Genomic DNA, 23,365 nt, shown 5'->3' with positions numbered 1-23,365 from the left:
CAAGCATGTAGGCAGCCATTGTCCATGTGTTACATAAGAAGTGAGAACAAATGAGAAACAGACTCAACAGCTGTATGTAAAGTCCACATAACCGAACGCTGCACTGCAAAAAGATCTATTGTTGATAAAGCTAGTATAGATTAGCTATTTGGAAGATATCCACTGCACATTTTTTTCTAAACGAAACATGTCAGATTCTTACACGGAAGATAACAAACTTGTAACAAACACACTGATAACTGACTTTGACGAAAAACACAGCACAAATCTCTAGTCAAATTTAAATCAGTGAATTTCTCAAATAAAAATTAATTCAAGGTAATATTATGAAATCAGTCATTCATCATTTAACTCTTCTGAAAGGCATAAACATCACATAACTGAGGAAGCAACTACAGGAGGGAAAATGATAGAAATACAGATGTGCAAAATTTGAAAATCTAGTATATCATTTATAATAAAATATCCAGCAAAAATTGATTATTGAAAATTAAATAATAGGAAAGAAATTATGTTGTAAAGCTCAAATTAGTGCTATTTTTGTAGTTTTGTGGGTAAATTAACCATAATTTCACATTTATCTATTATACTTAAACCTTGAAAATTAAAAAAAATATGGTGTAAAGCTCAAATTAGTGATACTTTTGCAGTTTTGTGGGTAATTTAACCTTAATTTCACATTTATCTACTATACTCAAACCTCAACTAATGCATGACATGTTTCATATCATTGATATTGGAGCAGTGGCACTCCCCAAAAATATAGAAATAGTGTATATTCAGTTCAATATATCGCCCACCCATAAACTGTCAAAATAACACCATGAGTTCACATATGACTTGGACTCAGAGGAAAAACAAATCAATCAGAAAGTGCAGTTGGACTTGAGTTGACTTGACACATGGCTTAGCTCATTTCTCTTCTTGTAAAAGTGTCGGGCCAACAGTTACCCCTATGTAAGCTGACAACAATTTGAAAAGCACTGTAAAACTCGGGCTCACCTCATCTCGTACACTGTGTACTAGAGTGGCCCAGATAAACCAACACATGGGGTTATCACCAGCACACAGAATGAAATAGAGCATGCTGTGTGATTGTAAATGCATTGCTCTTCCTGTGGCTTTAAAGGTGCACTGAGTAATTTTTCAGGTTGGGGGTCTGCCACCATGGAAATGCCATTTATTTTCCTGGAATGTTGCACAGTGGTATTACACTTATACAAGATGCATTTATTCTGTCTTTTTATTGCTCAAAAATACCTTTATTCTTACGTGAGTGGAGTCACCTCTTCACAGATCTCACCTGTAAATTGGTTAAGATGTGTCTCCTGCTTGTCTCTATGGAGATTGATAAATTTAATGTCATACTTTAGAACATGGCAGACAAAGCAATAACATCTCCATGGAGACAAGCAACTGGTGGGCCCTCTACCATAAAAGTTACATAGTGTACCTTTAAGATCTTATAAAGGCATTGGTCTACCCATGTATTCACTATGGCTTCTCTGTCCAAGATTTATTAACTTTTATGAACTTTCTCAAGTAGTTAATATGCCATAAGAAGCTATCTATTCTGACAATTATGATTTTTTTGCAATTAACTGAAATCTCTTGACATCCCAGAGTCAATTTCAACACCATTCAGCTGTGTTTTCTGAACACACTCCCTGTATCATGAAACATACTGGTCTCCCCTTCTTGCGCACTTTTCAGCGAGTAGCTTTTTCTCAAATTACAGCAACTCTGCAAGATTACATAAAAACTGGGCGGGTTCATAATGTCACTTTTTGTTCCAGCCTCAATAGTAACCTGAAATTTAATCAGCAGAAACTCACAGAAACTGGAACCTTATGTTATGTGGTGGATGTGGGTATATGGGCTATGTTACGTAATCCAGTGAGTGAATCCTAACGTACACATTTACATAGAGTGAGGTTGGGCAGTTCATCAAGAAGTAGTCAAAGTGATATTTATCAAGTTGAGTCAAGCGATTTTTCAGAACAAATTTATTACGGCGTCAAATACGATTACATAATACATCTTCATTATACTTCATCAAATGTTTCTTTCATTGTAAAACCACTTATAAAAGTAGCCAGATTGTACTAATTGGATTATGAATTACTTGTAGTTTCAAAAACATTTCTCAATATTGAAAAAAATAGCCTAATGGCTGTTTCTAAGATGAACAATTCTTGAATAAAAGTAATAATTCAAAAGGCTGCAGTAAGAGTGAATTCAAAGTAAAAGAAAGCATCTTGCGTAATCTTTCAAATACGTGTGTAGCTATTACTGCAGCATTTTTGGGCTTTTTGGCACTTTCTGTTGGATTTGTAAACATAGAGATAGTAAGAATCCTTTTTAAAACACAATTCTATTCAGTGAGATGTGTCAAAAATAACAGGTTTGCATGTTTTCCTCATGTCTGGGAGGGTTTCTCTTAAGGTGCTCGGTTTACAACCATCAAACTAAAACTGACAGGTGCCCAGAGGCATTGAAGACTGGATCGATGCAGACTCTCCATACATTAAGAGAGTGATACATTCAAATCAATAGTACTATGATTGAAATATGTTACCGCGATTGTTATGACCTCTGTTGTGATTCTGATTAGATGTGCAGTTTATGTACTCACTGTAGACCTACAGGGTTAGCAGTATTTATACATTACTGAGACAGGATATGTTATAGTTTGAGTAGGACATTATATTATTTAAAGATGCACTGTGTAACTTTTCTGGTGGAGGGTCTGCCATCTGCTCATCTCCCTGGTGATTTTCTTGCTTTGCCTGGAATGTTCCACAATATGGCATTAAGCAAATATATTCTGTATTTATTCAATTACAGGTGTTTTTATTTATCAAAACTACCACAAAAACATTCACTAATAAAGTGAGCGGGCCCACTTCGTCACAGATCTGATCTTTAACTTGGCTGGGTGATGTGGCCTGCTTGTCTCCATGGAGATAGTTAAATTAAATGCCATACTGGGGAGCATTCCAGGAAAATACAACATCTGCATTAATGCAAGCAAGTGTTCTGACCCTCTACAAGAAAAGTTACACTGTGCACCTTTAAGTAATGGCAGTCTTTGCGATTTGGTAATTGCAACCATTCAAATTTTGATTATAACAGCCCTAGAATTAAAACCTTTTAAAATGTATTTAGAGACTGGAATATCTGTTTTATTCCACTCCACCCACTGCTACTGCTACTGACCCGTTGTTCTGACACTTCTGCTTGATCATAAATCCCATTTATTTCAGTGGAAAACTAAACAGAAAGCCTCATATAGCTAAAATATTATATAAAGTAGGTTGATTTGTGTAAAATGTTCAACAATGCACCCTTTGTCTGAGTGGCTTGAAACGACAATACATTTCCTTTAATCTTTAAAATGGCTTTGTAGTCTGAATAGGACTTATTTGCTTTTATACTCTGCAGCTTTATGTAAGTGGACAACCGAATTTATGGCGATACCCATAGCAACCTCGTGAATAAGGTCAATATAGTAATAGTTTGTTTTGTGTGAAAATGACCTCTGAACACAAGACACAAACACCTGCTCCACAACACCTCAGGCTGTTCTTGATCAAACAGAAGTCTTTGAACTGATCGGTACCACAGACCTGACCCCCACACCCCCTCACTGCCCCCTCCCCACTCCCTCTGTCATGTGGGCCTGCTCTGTGTCACCAGACTCACCAGTTCTCACTGTGGGAACTTATTTGTCTGTGGTCTGTAACATGAGCTGTCGACCGTTGTGATGTTTTGGTCAGCAGTAGTTACACAATCATATTTTCCACTGAATGGGAAGGGGCACTACCAGCAGGTCATGGGTGCTGGTTGAAACAGTCTATTAGGAGAAATTTACAAATTGAATTACAGCAGTTGAAGTAACTGACTTAAGTACATGTGCAGATACATTTCAGCTTTCTTTAAAATGAAGTTTACCAAATTAACTCAGTTGTTAGGTAATATTAAAGTTGAACTGTGCAACTTTTCTGGTGGAGGGTCTGTCAAATGCTCGCCATATTGATGCTAATGCTTGGTCTGGAATGTTTCACAGTATGGCTTTAAACCTTTCTATTTTCATGGAGGCCAAACTAGAGTTACAGGTTAGATCTGTGGAGAGGCAACCCTTTCACAGTCAGAATTCCTGTTTTTCAAGGCATTTTTGAGTCATAAAACTACCTGTAACTGAATAAATGTAAGGTAGAACAATGACATGTCAGTAGAAACAAGCAAGGATGGACCCCCAACCAAAAAGATACACAGTGCACATTTAAATGGTTGTGTACCTGGGTATTACTGGCAATGGCACAAATGAAATTCCTTATAAGCATACTAGTAAGAACCAGTTGTTAAAAGTAATTGAACTGTACCAATCAGTAGTAGTAATATGTAGTAGTAAACTAAAGTACGTAAAACTACAGTTGCGCAAAAGTTCAAAGTGCGGTACTAATATTTCAAAGACTTACAACTCTACTTTACTAAGCCTGCCATGATAATTATTACATAAATGAAGAACTAATGTGGGTGACTCAACTTTATACTACTAGCAAAAGTTTAGTTGTTTTTGTTTTTATTTTGTGTATGATAAGATTTGAGCTCTAGATGATCAAATAAGTAACCTCAATCACTATTTCAACCCAAAATATGCTACATAGGTCTCCAGAACAGTTGATAGCCAAGTCAGTTAAATACAATCAATCAATGAACCTGCCCAGGGACTACAGGTGGAAATTAGCACTGATGCTACAACCTGGTACAATGCATCTCTCCTGTTAAGGTGAATGTAAAAATTGTGCACTTTCCCTGTCTCCAATAAATAAAAATATAAATTTAAAAACTAACTTGCTACTAATGTGTTTCATTCTGCTATTTATTAATCACAACTTGTGTTTTTTTAATTTTTTTATTATTATGTTATTGTTATTATACTCTCTCTATATATAGAATATAGAATATACTCTATACTCTTTCCTATTAAAGGTCCTATATTTTAAAAAATGCTCCTGTGAGCTTTATGTCTATTTATAATGTTCTTACATTATTAAAACATGCTTGGATTGGTGTTTTGTTTCATTAATACATGTTTGAGGTATGTTCTGTCTACATCTCCAAAGTTCAAAATGCTCTGTTGCACAGGTCAACAGCTACCTTTTAACTTTAGTTTAGTAGAGATTGTAGATTCTAGGTCTGAAATTATCCAAATGATACTACTGAAGGTGTATGGAGTTTAAAAACACAGTGGAGCACTTCCTCTATTACCGCATGATAAGGTGGAACAGAGTGTTGTCAGTTTTTGAGAAGAACTCCCCTGCCTAAATATGCAGGGTTTGTGTGAATGCAACAAACCACAACACAACTCCAGGCATGTTTGTGATGAGGAAACAAGATTATATTGTATAATCTTATAATAATTGTATCAAGAGCATAATACAGGCCTTTTAAAAGATAATTGTATTATAGTAACAATATTGTGATGCACATGAAAACACGGAATTTCTTTATCAAGCCGAGTTCACCAGAAGCACCCCAAATTCCTTCTGCAGACTCTGAAAAGGTCACTACACTTGATGTTGACAGTACAGCTCTGAGTGTGGTTAGACAAACAGCAGTGAGTACAAGATGCAAATGTTTAACTTATGCACACAGTATCACACCACATTCAAGATTCACACGGAGCCCTGCGGCGTGTCTCTGGCACAGGCCCTCTCCTGGCTCCACTGCTGCAATTAAAAGGCTGAACTCACTTTGTGGTTCACCCAAAAGTTCAATCCAAGTTTCTGTTTGCTTACAAGTGCACTAATATCACCTGCTAACTGTTAAGATTAATGGTGCACTATGCAAATTTTCACCACCTACTTGTCTCCGTGGAGATGTTATTGCTTTGACTAGAATGTCCCACAGTATTGCATAAACTTGATTTAATTAGTGGGGTTGCCTCTCTTCAGATCTGACCTGTAACTTTCTCATCTCAATGGCAATATCATGCTGCATTGTGTTAAATAAATCTACTTTACACCATTATTTGAAAGATTATAGTAGTTTTTTCCTATGTATTATTATTTTCATCAGCTCTTTTTGAGGCATTTTCCCAAAAGGATTCTTATAAACTTTACACTTGAACTTGATATTCTAATTCTGCATATCTTCAACCTGCCATGTCAATCATCTATAATGCCCAACAAATACAATAAAACCATTTCTTAATAAAACAGCAGTGGTAGATACGCCTCATGTTCAAATGTTTGCAAACTGCTCACATGTGATATAGGAGCACTTAACCTAGAAGAAGCAGAGAGCAGCGATAAGAAGGACAAAGAGCGACTTGTGCAAGGGGGGAAAAAAAACTACCGGTACTGAATTCACTGTACTAAACTGTATCAGCGCTGGGAATGTAATCAAATTTTACATTGTCACAGGCACATAGTTTGCAGGAGGATATCTTGGTCACGTTTTACTGAGATATTTTGACCTACTTTGACCTATGAATGTCAGCATTTGGTTGGAAGTGAATGATGTAAGCTGGGAGAATAATTAGGGCATTAGAGCATTAGAATATGAAACACCTAAACAGGATTATTAGTTGTTTAAAGTTTGTCTGTGTTTGTTAATGTGTGCATTGTGTCACCATGGCAACTGCTGAATAGAGATCCATGTAGAGCCCTCCCGGTATGGGTCTACAGCCAATCTTCTGTTAGTAAAAGCATGAAGTTTGGAGCAGTGTTCAGACAGTGGAGAAAGAAATGTATCTATTTTTTGGGTTAAATGGCACTGATTAAAAGTCCGTATTTTTTTTTAATCTGAAAAAACATTCTACTTAGAACAAGAAGATTGTTGGTTCAAATCTTAGCCTGTTTTAATCAATCTACTTACCCTAGAATGTATATAGTAGTAGTAGATATTATTCGGCCATTTTGCAGCACTACAAAACAAAAAACAAACAAAACATAGACTAAAACCCCATGGATCATGACTGAAAGGGTTTAGGCTGAAGTAAAAAAATACTTATAATGGCCCTTTAAACAATGACAGAATTCCAAGAAGGAAAGCAGCATACGAACAGCAAGTTTGCACTTACAATTTCACTTAAAACAAACTAAATGTAATGCATAATTCATTCATTCCAGAGCTCTAAATCTTCCAAAACATAACGCTTTCTACTCTTTTCAAAGGCTTCTACAGTGTAAGACTTTTTTAAAATCATCACTTAGAGGGGTTAGTATATGGAGCAATCTAACAGAAATACTCTTCATTTTTTAAAGATGCCTGTTTTGTTTCCTTTCATGTTCGTACAAACCAACAATGATGACAAAGAAGGCACAAAATTTTCACAAAATTTATCGTTTATGATCATATCAAAACAAAAGGCGACGTCAAAGAAAAGCACGTGTTTAGCCAATAGTCATGGTCTACTTGTGCATTTACTTTCATCATGTATTCTATCTTAAATTCAAAATGAACATACTGTATTTGGAAACTTGAATCAAACTGAGTTACTACTTTGTGATTATTTAACTTTAACACTTGGAATTCAGCCTTGGTCCAGAGCTCGAGTTGGATCACACTTTTCCTTACATAACATTTCAATATGACACTTAAGGCAAACATCATATTTAATAGAGTACAGTAAGTTCTCTGTGGAGCAGGTGTATTGCTTCGACAGATGTTGCACCCCCAGTTGACGCTATGGAGGGGCCTGTCTCATAAAACAGGGGGCAGGCCCACACTGGAGTTTAGCCCTGAGCCAAAGTTCATTACAGCACCTCTTGTTCCACCGAGACACAGCAGACTCGACTTGCACAGATCTGGGTTACGTCTGTTATATCACCTGAAGGAGTTCAAACATGCTCCACAGTTTAGCGACGTGTGGAAAAGCGTGTTAGCAAAACACAGACAAAAAAGCAATATCCAAAGATGTCAATCACATCATTTCTCACTGATTTCCAAGGATTTTTGCTAGGAGTTATGCAATGAATTAAACTTTAGCCAATATAGGGCTGTAGGTCGTCTAAAGAAATTCTTGGTTAATTTAAGTCACGTCCTGCCAATCAATTAGTCAACCAAAAAGGGGCATGGTCAAAGTTCTCAAAACCATGTATCTATACCTGCATGGAAGTTTGTGCAAAAATAACTATTTATACAGAAAAAATACTAAGAAATCTTGTATTTATATAAAGACAGATAAAACTTGTAAATCAAGAGCTTAATCTGGCTTTTTACATGTAAAATAAAAATAAATCTTCAGGGAATTCACTCACTCACCAACTTATCTTTTCTGCTGTTGACTCATTTAAACCCTTATAATCTAAAAAAAAAAAAAGATAATTCAACTAATACAGAATTTGCCTGATTTAGGATGGCCTGACTTTGTGTCTTCGTATGCAATTTTGAGGTGTGTGGTATCAGTGTGACTGTGAGCTGCACTATCAGATTGTAACCACCAAACAACATCAACGCTACGGTAAAAGGCAATAAAACAAAGTGTCAAGGGCAGACGGAATGATGAATATGGAGGCGCAAGATACAAATATAAAAACAGAGCAAAAATAATGAGAAGACGTTATTACTCATCTCTCCTAAAGTGGTAAATTTAAAGTGCAGCATCTCATCCACCTTATTCATAGGAATTGTCCTCCACAAAAAATTACATCCAGTCCACAAAACCGTGCTATTAATCCAGTTTGAGTTGCATTATTTGGAAGTAAAAAGGCAAGAGTAGTTCCTCACGTGTGTCTGTTTATAGCCACACAGCGCACGGTTCAAGGTGAAACTGCAGATTAACGAAAGTAACTCTACTTCCTGTGGACTTTATCGCCAATCTTTTATGCTTTAAAAATCATGTCTCTGAGGTATTGCACCACATTTCACAAATAATAATAACACACTTTTGGCTTGTATCTAAACTAGAAGTGCAGTGCTCTGAACACTTGAACACTTAAGAGCCTCAAAGCGAGTCGTTTTACTCTCTTTTGAAATGATAGCTCCACAGCCAAGCGCCTGTCAGTAAAAGCATGCAGTTTGGGCCAGAGTTCAGACTAAGAGAAAATAAATGGACGTTTTGTGCCAAATGTCTTGCTTATATTCATGAACCTTAATATTACAATAAGATTAAAATAAATTGAATAAAAAACTTAATCGATCAATATGAGCATACAAATTGTGATTAGCTTTTTGTCATATTGTCCATTTATAACTTTAGACCAGTCAAAAGATATCTTTCTTTTTCACCCTAAAATCCACTGGCTTATGGTCAACATTATTTGACATAAACAAACAGTGAAAATGACAATGCTTCACTGTTTTAATACTTGTGAAGCATGGCCATCTTCACTCTATCATGCTTGTGAAAGAGTAAAAGCGGTCAAAAAAGGTCACTTGTATTTCACTGGGAATATTAAAAAAGTCCTTTGTTGGTTACATAGGACGGGTGTGACAGTACCTGGTATTTCTATTTGGGACACTTAAGCAACATATTGTGTTAGTGAAAAGCAGAACTAGGCGGAGCACGAATGGCTATAAAAAAAAAAAAAAAAAAACATATTTGCATGCCATGAGAAAGTGAGAGCAGTGACGGGAACAGAGCAAAACTCTATGAAATAATGAAGCTCACGATGTTAACAGTTATAGAAGCACATTTGGATCTAGTTCCATATTAGGAACAGGAATTTATTCAAGGACAATATAGCAAAATAAAAACACCAGGATTATGTAGAGCGGGTTGACACAAACATGACAAGGCTCACTGCAAAGGGGTGACAGTTTTTCAATGTAACATCAATTGGAGTTGGAGTTGATGGAGCCCGAAGCACCCCCCATGAACATTTATTTCACCTATTTGGAATGCCATTTATATATACAGTTCAGTCTATGGTTTGAAAGCATGATTGCAATGCATTACTGATATTACTGCTGAAAACACATATTATGTATTCACTGATAGGACCGTGACCTTTACTGCCTGTAACACAATGTAAACAGACCAAACAGGCAAAACCAATTACATCAGCTGCTGAGTGAGACCAGTTCAACAAAAGGTCCATGTGTGTATGTATTATAAACTGTAATACAATCTATCAATATTTACATGAATTGCACTGAAGCTTGGGAAGTCTAATGCTATAAATACATGTCTGCAAGAAAAATCACAAGTAAAAATGTAATGTTTGATAAAATAATTTAAAAAGCTGTAATAAAATATAATGTTTTTGTATAAACCTACTAGTCCTATACTTAACTTATAAGCGTACAAATCTGTTCTGAAATGCATAGTGCTTGTATAAGCAATAGGTCATATTTCAGACTTTGAATATGAATGCTCCTGGACATGTTTAAAATGTGCACTGTGATCTAAATCTACTATTTAAAAAAAACCCTACAGTCTAATTGTTATGTCTGGCAATGAACTAGCAGCCTGATTCATCAGCCGTTTTCAGTTCGTAGAAACCGTCTGACCTTGCAGTGTTAGAATTAATTCGCTCGACGGTAGGTGGGTACTTTTTATCATTTAACCAATCGCTGCAGTTTGGTTGAGATGTATGTAATGCACCGCTAACGGGGCTAACTTTTCCCAAATCCTGTAGGAAGAAGGGCATTAATGTCTTCCCCCTTGATGAAATTCACCATTCAACATTCTCTTTATTCCGGCTTTAAATCCTCAATCTTGGGAACCGTTGACAAATCTGAATATATGGCTCTTCGCTGATTGGCTGGTGCCCGAACTTGCACTCCAGGGTTTTTGCGAACCGTCTAGTGTATTTTGATTTCTGACCTAGTCGCTGGAGAGAAATGAAATTGATTGGAGGCACTAGGTGGCGCCAGCCTGGCTAATGAATTACCACATTGTAATTTGTATAATCCAGCAACAAGGGTCACCAACTATTCTGCCAGCATCTGTGTCTATCTCTACAAGCATTCGGTGTCAACAAGCCCTGTGTCTGAGTTGCATCAGGTAGGGCATCTGAAATAAAAAAATAAAAAAAAAAGTTCAAGAAATAGTGACACAGAGAATGAACTTTTGCACACATGAAACAATCATAACTCTGAGTTGCATCAGGTAAGGCAGCTGGAGTAAAACCAGTGCTGGCCAACTGAAGAAAAGTGATGCTCAGAGGGTGAACTCTTGTACACATTAATCATACATAACATCTCTGCTCTGTCCATCTATAGACTGTCAATAGCCCCTGTGTCTGAGTTGTACAGGGTAGGGCATCTGAAGTAAAACCAATGTTAATCACATGCTTCTTTCAAGAAATACTGGCACACAGGATGAACTCTTGCGCACATGAATAATACATAACATCACAGCTCCATCTATCTATACAAGCAGTCGTTTTCGATGGGTCCAGTGTCTTATTTGTATCAGATAGAGCATCTGAAGTAAAATTAATATTAACCTATACAAAAAAATAGATAAACTCTTGCACACATGAATCATACTGTCTCTTCTCCATCTATCCACCCATGGGTTGCAGAATGATGAAAAGTTAGGACCATCGCTACAGCAATTAACAATTCAAAACAAAATATTATATGTCCTCAAAATGGCAGCATAATAAATTTTATCAGGTAGGGCATCTGAAGTAAAGCCAGTGCTAACCCATGCATATCCACTAGTTTTCTCGAAGATATGCAGAGGATATTGAATCATACTTTACATCTCTGCTCCATCAGGCCCTGTGTCTGAGTTGTGTCAGGTAAGGTATCTGAAGTGAAAAAAAAAGGTGACCAATTCAAAAAATACATGTGCACAGGATGAACTCTCGCACACATGAATCATACATAACATCTCTGCACCATTTATTTATACAGGGTGCTATTGTCAACGGGCCCTGTGTCTGGGTTGTATCAGGTAGGGCATCTGAAGTAAAATCAATGCTAACTTACTGAAAAAAAATAGGAACGTATAGGATGAACTCTTGCACACATGAATCATAACATCTCTACTCTATCTATAGGCAGTTGTCAATGGGCCCTGTGTCTGCGTATAGTGCCGGCCCAGTGCTTCTTGGACCCACATGTTGGGTGGAGCCTGCAGTTCTTATGTAACTCTATTATGGGTCACTATGGGGTTTTTTAAGTGTTAGTGTGTGGACTAGAGGACTTTAGGTCATTGCACACGGTGATCAAACAGGATGTAAACAGCATTGAACGTATAGGGAATATATTCTCTTAACATGACTTCACTAAAAGCGCAGTTGCTGTTGTGCTGAATTACCTAACGCTGATAATTGGGAACATGCGGCGAGTCGGTCGGGGCGTGTTGAAGCAGTGCAGAGGTGAAGTCACTGTGTTTCAGACTCCAAATATGTGTGACATCAGTTTAATTCACTGCTCTGTTTTTCAACTTTATGTAATCTCCCTTCAAATTCACTACACGGTGCAATACGTAACTTTGCTAGATGGAAATGTTATTCTTTTCTTGAAATGCTTGAAAGCTTGTGTTTATTCAGGTGTTTTATTGCTAAGAAAAACATGCATTCTTATTAGGACTGCAACACTAACCAAAAAAACGTGATATCATATCAAATGTCTCACAATAATATCGTAAGCATCATAATATATATCAAATTAATAGTTATGTTACAGCAAGAAAGAAAGGGAACTACAAAGACTGTGATCCTTTCCTCCATTTCAGTGCAGACTACATGAAGAAAGAAAATGGTATTAAGCATTTTCATACCTTAGTTCTTTGGGTTATGACAGAAACAAAGGCTGTTCAATGTATTTTAAAAGAAAAAGCATCATATTTACAATTCAGCACACACAAAATATCACAATAAATATTGAATCGTGAAAATATCATATCGAGAAATTTGGATATCATTATTTCCCTAATCTTTACTGTGAGCGGACTTGCCTCTCCATGGATCTGACTTGTAACTTGGCCTTGTGGCAACCTGCTTCTTGTCTTTATGGAGATATATAAGTTTAAATGAAGACCTATCGCGTTTCTGTCTGCAATATAGTCACACACTACACAGTCTGCTGTTATAATCTATGATACCCGAGGGTCATTATGTTATAGTTTCCACATTCATGCACATTCGCAGTATTCATCTAAAATGACTTAACTTCTGCATTAGAAAACTGAGGGGCCCAAATGGAAGCTGATGCCGCCGTGAATGTTATCAAAACAAATGGCCGTGGAGTTGTCGCCGCCTCTGATGGATAACTGCGCATCATGTTATAGAATAGAATTTTTGTTTTCATTCATACCAAAATGCTGCTGAATCCTATGCTTATGATTAAGAAAATTTAATTGGAGAATGAAGTAATTAGAGAGCAATGGAAAACAGGAGTTGATCGGCAATGTAGCATCTTGAAAATAAGTGATTAAAATTTGCTCAAACATGCACGGATCACACCAATACAACTTCGAGTGGGATCTGAGCTGTAACTTGGAGATACATACATTTAATAACATACTGTGGAACATTCCAGGCATAGCAATGACAACTCCATGGAGATAAACAGATGCCAGACCCTTCAACAAAAAAGTTACACAATACGCATTTAACATTTACAAGTTAGACCAAAGCAGGCTGTGGATTATGGACTTATACTCTTGCATTACAGGAGATCATAATTGATTGATGATGTCTGTGTTTTGTTGTTCTTGTGTTTGTCCTCTGCTTGGAAACAGAATCAGAAGAGCATATTGCCCAATCTCGTTTGACTCGCAGGCATGAGAAGGAATGTTTTTTCATGTCTCAAGTATTTCACAAATGGAAGTTTAGGGGGTTCTCTTTCACAAGAGGCCAACCTTGGTAGTAAAGGTTTTCCATATCACTAAATCTTTTTGATTTGCTACTATTATTATTATTATTTTTATTTTTTTTTTACATAGAATGCTCATATAGATACTTTGCAGCTGATGTCATCAACATTCCCAGGGTGTATGAAGCTAACTGAAAGCACTGCTCTGTCTGATGCAGCCTGAAGGAGCTGAAAAGGTGAGATGATTTCTGTTCTGAAACAAGTCACTCACAAGCTAACAGGTTTTTTTTTTTTCAATTAGTTTTTCAACAAAAAAGGTGAAAATGACTAAACAGGACTCATATTGAACACAGGCTCCTGAAAATGTGTTGTTTAAATTCATTTTGTAGTTTTCTTGAGTTTTCTGACTATGGGCCTGTTTACATGAGAACGCTTGCAGGTAAAAACGACAAAATATTTTATTGGAAGTGCTTTTCATTTAGACGGTGACGGCATTTTGGGGGCCTAAAAACTGAAAAAACTGAAATCACCCTCCGGAGTAGAAAAGTTGAATACGATCCGTCGTAGCGTTTCCATCTACACTGCCCAAGACGCAAACCTCTGGGCAGATCTGCTCACGTTGCGTATGCGTTTACGTCACATGCATTACCACCTTGAGTCATCACCTAGCCGCCTGGCATGCATAGCCAATAAGATTCCACACATTTTTGCATCGCCGTATGCATGCAGATTTCCTCCTGAAAAACGCGTAATGAAAAGTGAAGATGCGGCGAAACTCTTATGGCTTCTGTTCAGACCGTCATCATATAAACGTAGCCTAAATTTAAAAAAAATTTGGGGGAGTTTTTGCTGATGTGTTCACTGTGCCACCATGGTAACTGTTGTACATTCCGCTAATAGAGATAATGTAGAACACCCCTAGCGTGATGTCACTGAAAAGTATCATGAGGCCCATTGATTTAATCCAATTTACTAGCTCAAATTCACTTGATGATCCTGGTGTTTTTATTTCAGTATTTTTCTGTAAATAAAGATAAACATAAATAACAGATAAATCAAGTGCCTTCTTTCACCAAGGTCACTCCTGCTAGTGTTAGCAACAGGTTTAATTGACAACATTGCTTAGCGAGTGCCCACTCCATGCTAAACCAACACCCTCGCTACAGATTGGCTCTTTGGTTACTATGATAATTGTGTTACGCTAGAGGTGACATCACACTTGCTTAGTTGACTTCTTTATACACTATGTATATTAGTCACATTTATGCTGAAATGAAAAAAAACATGCATCGGTAACTTCGGGTGTGGTTTATTTGTTTTATAATAGATTTGACATTTGAACTCTTTCCTAAAGGAGCTATGAAGTTTCCAGAGTCAGAGTCTCGAGATGCACATGAAACCTGAGGAACTTGGGGCAGCGGCCAAAACCCAAGGGTCAAAATAAGAAACGTATTACACAAGTCCTTACATGTAGCAACGCAGTAAGACTGTCTGGCACACAACCACAGGTAACTAATAGCTACAAAAGCCTTAAAGGACCTGATTTTTTCCCATGTATTCAACCAGAAGCAAGTAAGAAAATCAAACCATGTAACAGCCATTGGTAAAAGTATATTGCACTGGGAAAGGATCAGTCGAAAAGGGTAGCTGACCTTCGATATCATACTTCACTGTCTGCATCTAACTATAAGCATTTTAATGTCAGTGATTCAGGAATTACGTTAGCATGCTAGTTGTTGTTAGCATTACCGTGACAGCAAAACTCAGCTATGGTTTGCAAAACATACTTATAAACTCATCGCTGTGGATAATTAGGATGCTCGAAAGGCATGGTTTAAGCAAATCATTTAAAATGAACTAGTTCTGTGCCTATAATGTGAGACAGAATTATCAAAAAAAGGTAGAAAAATTGACAAAAGTGTAGCAAATTCAAAATTATAGCTGTCGTCTATCCAGGGAATGAGATTTTTCTAATAATCCCTCAAAAGCCTTATTTCTCACAATTAAAGACACTAAAATAAATCATTATCTGAAGAGGGTTTAGTACAGAAAATATTATAAGTGGTCCAGTTACAAAGTTGAAGTCATCCGTCTTAATTTCACTTTCCACACTTGAAAACGTAGCATAAGGATGAAATATAAGAGGTCTTGTGCACCGTGGGAACTGTATTGCGTAACAGTGGCAAAGAAAGGCTCCTATGCACAGTCCATTAAACAGAGAAAAGGTGAACAGGCTTTAATGCTCCACTCCCTTGTTTGTAAGTTTATCCATAAAAAGGCTGGTCAACTTAGACAGATTTCAAAGATACAGCAAAACCCTGAGAGCGATTTGAGAGCTGTTCATACATTATTTTAGTAGGTTAATAGGTTAAAGTTACAGTGCAGAAGCTTTTAGGCTGTTAATTTTATTTAAAGGGCCCATATTATGTTATTTCCTCATTGTATATATATCCGGAGTTGTGTTTTGTTTCATTCACACATGTTTAACACAGAAACCCTGCATATTTAGGCTAAGTTCTTCTCTCTTTCTTTTTCAATTCCAAAATTAAAGGGACAGTTCAGAATTTTAGACATAGGACCCCATTTCCTAGTTAGCCAGTGTTGGAGACGTCTGGAGACATTTTTTAAAATATATTGCAGAGGTCACTGGAGCTAGGCTAGCACATGTCAATAGCCATAGTTAGCCTGCCACTAAAAACTTTCTTACCCACTCCACAAAGCACTCGAAGCAAAACAATTATAACGCCAGACTATCGATGTAAATGTCTGTGTTGATAGACTAATGTTTGAAACAAAAATAACTTTACATCACGTGAATCGTCGCATGTTGAGGGACTATTTTCTCAGCAGCAGTGGAATTTTACTTTGCCGGTAATGCAGGTGCTAGGTGATATCAGTCCACCACTGCCAAGCTTTCTATCAGGAAGTACAACTCACTGCTGCTGCTGCAAAGTTGCTTCTCAGACAGAAATGGGTGCTTTGTGGAGTGGGTAAGACTATTTTTAGGGGCAGGCTAACTATGGCTATTGACACATGCTAGTCTAGCACCAGCAACCTCTTAAAAAAGTGTCTCCACGTCTCCAACACTCTGGCTAACAAAATTCTGGACTGTCCCTTTCACTAATCTGCCCATATTCAATATTAAATGATCCTGTGAAGGGTTTGAAAATAGAGCTTTTTACACAAAATACAGTTACCAAAATATATCAGATTGTTATGCAACTTTTTTATCCTGCAAGTACACCACAGAACAGCTTTGTAAGAAATAAAGTTCAAACATCATAAGACGTTGTGGACCTATATCAGTCAGTAAATACTCATTTCATCCAGTCATTGGCTCAACCAGAATATCGGCTGAACAGATATCATGGAACCGATACATGATCTAGAAAATGCGCCTGGATCGGCAGCAATATTCAATACCAGTATCCCAACTTTTAAGTATGTTATACTCGTTTTCCCTTATAATCTACCCAAACAAAGTTGTATTTAGATTGTAAATTATAAACAGTAACTTGTCATTGTAAACAATATTTTACACCTCACCTCACTCCTGTACAGTAGCCTATATTTTAAAATGACACTGGCTGCAGATTTTCATTCCTTTGTTGTTAGCAGGTTGTGGGCTGTGGTCTATACTTATTACTGACTCATCCAGACAAAAGCTGAAAAAGTGATGACGTCCCAGTTGTGTGTGGAAGTATGTAAAACGTCACAGAGAACTCATATTTCAGGTTTCCTCTCATGTATGACAATGTCCTTGTGACAGATACAAATATTGACAGGGTTTTAAGACAAGAAACCCGCATCTGTTAGCAACAAAAGGAATGTTATGTAAGGATCAATTATTTACTTAGTAGACAAGATATAATAGTGTAGGGCGTCAAGGTGTAGTTTTGAATAGGGAGTAAAGCAAAGAAGTATTTCTAAACTAGGGCAAGGAATTTTACTTGAATGATGAGGTTACATATAGGCAATTTTATGCATTTATTTCTTCATCTATTTCTGCTTGAGGTAATCAATTTTAAATTTAGTCATTCCTAATCGTCAATGATCATCCTGGGGCTTTTTAATGGAGAGATCCCCAGCCAGTCTTCTGTCAGTAAAAGTATGTGGCTTGGAGCAGAATTCAGACTTTGAGGAAATTTGACTGTTTTTGTGTTAAATGGAAATCTGTAAAAGTCTGTATTATGTACATTCAGGAAATCATTACTGAAAGATATTTTTATTTCTTTTTAATCAGGCTATAAAATAGCAAATCGTAATCTATAAAAACGAGAAAACGCAATGCAGCATTTTTCGTCAAGTTGGCCAGCCGTAACTTCTAAATATTTTCAAAATACAGGCCATTTTAAAGGGATATCATCACATATTTACGAATGGTTGGAGCTTTTTTTTTTTCTTTTACACCACAAGTCTCCAATAAAGATCTATCTATCAATCTATCCATCAAACACAAGCTTGGCAGAGAGACACAGATGCTAACCATTGACTCATTTTTTTCAGCATGATATGATTGGCCAAGTCCTTGTCATTTTAAATTATGAGATACAAGAGTTGAATAAGTTACAAAAACAAAGCTTGTTTTCCCTGAGATAAACTTTTCACTTCAGGTTTATTATTGTTGGCACAGATCCACTGTTGTGACACAGCATCTAATAAATGAAATATTTAATAAAAAAATTTAGTAAAAAAAAAAACAAAACTGGATTACCCAATTCACATTACACAATTCAAACAGGATGATCAAACCAGCAAGTACTAATTATAGAAGGGCGTAATTAATAGACAAAAAAATCCAATGTACAGTGCTTAGTCCTGGACTCATTTTCAAATTGCTAAAGCAGAGACTCCCCCTAGTGGCCCATGCACGTGCCTACACACTCATGTTCTATACTGATTGCGTATTGTTTAGTGTGTGATTGAATATGTTTTGCAGGAAATAGCTGCTGCGTGACATAACAGGAAATGGTCTCACCTCCGTTGCTGGGAACGACGGTCATCCTCGCCACTTCCTGCCTCCTGGAAATACAAACAAGAGGCATTAATGTACACTTTCAGACACTGCTGAAATATTACATTTTAAATATTTGTTTAACATGGATGAATAGATTTTAAGCACATCCCACTGTCCACAGAGAAGTAGAGTAGGGGATTTCTAGACGTTTAAGACCGAGACACCAAAATAAATACGCAACTGAACTAGGACCCTCAAAGCAAATTAAAACTGTTGCTGGCAATAAATTGATCTGGAAACTGGTGTACTGTAAAAGCAAGTTTAATAATGTTTCTGTGAATAGTTTACAGTGTTACTGAACCTAATTTCACCAAATTATACTGTTTTCAATTTAAAGACTTCAGTTTCGGTTTATTTGCCATCTGCAGTATAAAAAACACATAGGAAAAAAGGGTGTGAGAGGCCCAAAGTGCACAGGGTTTGTTAATCTATTCAATACAGACATAATAAAAACTAAAACACAAACATAAAACAATCAAGAATCAAAGGCACACTTTTAATACATGGATAAAATACAGTGTAATACTTAAATTATATCTGAAAATCATCTTGCATCCCCCAGCTCTGGCCTTGTGACCTCCATTTTACGAATCACTGTGTTATAGGAGCTAGTTACAAATAATATTTTCTGTCAATATTAAGTGTCATGCAACTTGAATCAAATAGAAGTAAACCTAATCCTGTCTGCAGTAAAAATACACCAAGATATAGATTCAACATTGCTCAGCTGTCATATTCTTAAATGTGGTGCAGGAGTGTGTATTCCTGTATTGATTATATGGATGTTTACAAGAATTGTCCATAATGAAACCCCAGGTCACATTGTCAAGGTCTCTCATCTTGACTTACTTAACCAGTCACATCAGAAACTGCATCGAAACATCTTAAAATCTCAATTAAACACAAAAGTCTATACAATTTGGTAATGTTATCAGAATTGAAAGCTACAAAACTACTCATGTCATGAAGAATTTAGAATCAAATACATTTTCATTTCAGGCAACACTATGTAACTTTCTGGATCATGATTGCTAAAACCATTCTTCTCAATAGAGACAGACAAGTTTTATCCTATACTGTGGCATATTACAGTACAGCCAATTAACATTTCCATAGAAACAAGTCAAGACAAACAACAGTCAGGTCTGTGGAGATGCAAGCCAGTAAGAATAATTTTTTTTTCTACAATTATCAGTGCAATGAAAACAACCAAAATGGAAAACAAAAAGCATGGTTTTATTTTTTATAGTTTGCAGCTAAAAAGTTACGCACAGGGGATTTAAGTATTGCCTTATAATAAAGTATCTCTCTTCTGCTTTTTGGCAATGGCTTTGCTATATTTACCCACCATAAAATGAGTGACCAAGAATACGGTTTAAATTTGCATTGCACTGAAACAGGTGCAAAGGTAAAGTTATATAATTCATATTTTGAATGGTACTTGCTTATCTGTTTTTGTAAATGTAAAAATATTTGAATTTTATTACCACAGAAAGCTACTGTGGTCATTTATACTGGAGCTTGACCCAGTGCAGTGCTTAATCAAACCATGGGGCTTTAAACAGGAAGTGGGATAAGGCTGATCCAGACTTATGTCCGGAGTCCCTCTTTTTCCAAAACCAAATCATCCTCCCCTTCTGTCCTCCCCCTTCCCCTCTTCTCTGCTCCTCTGCTGGGGGACGCATGGACACACACACGGACAAACACACAAACAAACACACTGGTTTAATCCGGTCTGCTCCAGTAATCCCTCAAAACTCAAACTTTCTCAGTCTGCTAAAATGACGACCAATACTGCAGCTAGATTAACATAACTAGTACTTTATTTTTACATTATCCATATGCACTTGTGTCATATAGTGGTCCCAGTATGGCACCACTTTAGAGAACAGAAGAGTAACATTTAGCACTAAGTATTAAGATCTTTGAAATCAACATGTATACTGAATAAAGTAAAGGTGCTTTGTGCAACTTTTCGAGTGGAGGGCCTGTCAAATTATTTTCTCTGCGGAGATGTTACTGCTTTGCCTAAAATATTCCATGGTATGACATTAAACATCTATCGAGCATTTATTCATTACAATGTTTCTATTGCTCAAAAATACAATAATTCCTTCTGTGACTCTCCACAGATCTGAAGTGTAACGTAGTGTAGTGCTGTAGTCTGCTTGGCTCCTTCGTGATAGATTAATCTATACCGTTGAACATTTTAGACAAGGCAATAACATTTCCATGGAGACAAGCAGGTGGCAGATTCTCCACAAGAAAAGTTGCACAATGCATCTTTAAGGTCTGGTGGATGTCAGTCCGTGCTTGACTTTTACCTCCTGCAGATGTGGTTGTAGCTGAAACAACAGAAATCTTCTCTTGTTTTGAGCATAAGTCAGCAGATTTCAAATGGCAAAGTCTTTAAAACTGATAAGGCAAATTCATGAGTAAAGCCTATTCAGCAATAACATTGGATTGAACTGTTATAATCTAAAAAAAAATGTTAATAACTTTAATTATAACTGAATTAATTCTGCACCCTCATAATCCTCTTACACACATTTGTATGCATAACCCTAAACTTTCAACTCTAGATTAAATCCATAATAAGTGACAGGTCTATACATAACCCTATACATGCTGGTCTCCATGGTTACATATAGGGAGTAGTCTTTTGGCCAATCAGAGTGCAGGATTTGTGTGCAGCTAGGCAGATTAGCGCACCACTGTTCAGGGCTTCACCCCCGCTGTGCTCGTGTCAGTGATGATCCCAAATCCCAAAAAGCTTTTAATTATTTGGCAGAACGTTGATGAAGGTTTTACAGTGAGCAGCAGAGTCTATAGTGTAAGCAGATATGCAAATGAGGACAGGGTTAATTCCTGAGTTGACTGGTGGTTAATTTTCAAAAGGTCAAATATGCATCTATTTTTAACTGGCTTCAATGTTGTCATTTTTTTCTTTTCTTCTTTTAATGGACAGGACAGCAGCAGAGTGAAATGGGATGTGAGGGGTAGAGACATTCAGCAAACAGTCACACAGTCGGGACTCGGGAGGCAAACCCACAACGCCAGGGTCGTAACAGTCACATATGCTCAACACCTGCGCCACCCCAAGCTAATGATGCTGTATTAACCCAGACTGAAGCACTTACAAATAAAAAGTATGCCCTCGGAAGCCAGGATTCTTTGCAATGAGAGATTCTCATTTTCAGTTTGACATGGTTGAATAAAAGTAAAAATAATGACGAAGATGTTTAGATCAGTATGTAGTAGCCTTGTAATTGCTCAAACACATTATTGCTTAAAGGGTCCATATTACGCTATTTTCTAATCTATGTTGTTATGTTGTTTCCTGATCAAAAACATACCTGGATTTGTGTTAAACTCCATGCATCTTCACTAGAATCATTTGGATAATTACAGCCCTGGAACTGCCTATCTCTACTGAACAAAAAGTAAAAGGTAGCTGTTAATTTAAAAACTACCACTACATGACATCACAAGGTGGAATAGCGCATTTTGATCTTGGGAGATGTAGACAGACTAATAATAAAATGTTAGTCAAACAAGTGTGAATGAAACAAAACACAACTCCAGGTTTGGATGATGTAACATTATAACGTGCTTAAAGCTCACAGGAGTAAATTTCACATAATATAAGATGTATAAAGCACTGTATTTTAATTATTTTAGATAGACAATTATGTCAAAGAGTAATTGATTTTGCTCCGATCTGATAATCCATGCATTTATACATATAACACAACTTATTATTATTACTAGCAGAAACGATGAGTTGAGCCCTATAGTCAGAAGCAGACAGCTCACATGGCTGTCTCTTTTCTCATGGTCTTATGACAAGCAGCTGGTAGTCTCAGCGGGCTCTACTTGTCCTCAAAGCTACAAAAACACAAAACACAACTATTCAAGAGACATTTTACTTTGATCTGAAAAACAAAGATCATCCAAATAATAGTGTGTGATTGCACATAAATCAACAGATAAGTGGAGCTACTGTTTTCCAGGCTTGTATAATGGTTTCCTAAGAAAAAGACAGTATTAGCCATGGTTCTAATAGGATTTTAAGGTTCATGTTATGGTTTTTAAAACACTGCATTTCTGAAAATTCACAAGAAAAGCACAGTTCAGCTACAATTACACAGTTGTTGTATCTGTTAAGGAATTTCATGATGATCTGTTTATTTATATCACGAGAGAAATATGTGACTTCATGGTTGTCATCAAAATTGAAACATAAATGAATGTAGTATTTAAAGCACTAACTGGGGCTACAAGATTAATCACAGTCGAATCAAAATTACAATTTGAATGGATACAATTAGCAAATTGTTAAGGCTACCATTATTGAAGTACCATAATTTACTAAACAAAATATCTTATCTTGTCTTTTCTTGTCTTATTTGGTTTGTGTAATCACCTCAGACCTCAAAAACCTCAGTCATTCAGGTAGAATTAATAGCTTGTCTTATTTTGTATTAAAACACTGTAGATAAGATCTGTGTGAACATGTTCTAAAATGTGACTCTTGCATTATTTTATCATTTCATAAGCTTGTCTATTTGTCAATTCTGGACATGTTGAAAATGTGAACTTTGAACAGAATCCTGTTAT

The 23,365-nt window shown here is 36.6% G+C and overlaps 1 protein-coding gene across 1 annotated transcript in view; it reads right to left on the bottom strand.

Annotated features, from left to right (window-relative positions):
• ssh2a (slingshot protein phosphatase 2a) overlaps positions 1-23,365 on the bottom strand; it is a 55,499-nt gene that overhangs the window by 29,984 nt on the left and 2,150 nt on the right. Inside the window, exon 2 of the mRNA XM_020923977.2 lies at positions 18,707-18,750. Coding sequence (XP_020779636.2) covers positions 18,707-18,750 — 44 coding nt within the window. The remainder of the gene's footprint in view (positions 1-18,706; positions 18,751-23,365) is intronic.

The sequence above is a fragment of the Boleophthalmus pectinirostris genome, unplaced genomic scaffold, assembly GCF_026225935.1.
Source record: "Boleophthalmus pectinirostris isolate CB_2022bp ecotype Guang Dong unplaced genomic scaffold, ASM2622593v1 HiC_scaffold_9, whole genome shotgun sequence".
Classification (NCBI taxonomy): Eukaryota; Metazoa; Chordata; class Actinopteri; order Gobiiformes; family Gobiidae; genus Boleophthalmus; species Boleophthalmus pectinirostris.
The sequence above is the reverse complement of the archived record's forward strand: the minus strand, read 5'-3'. Positions and strand labels throughout refer to the sequence as shown.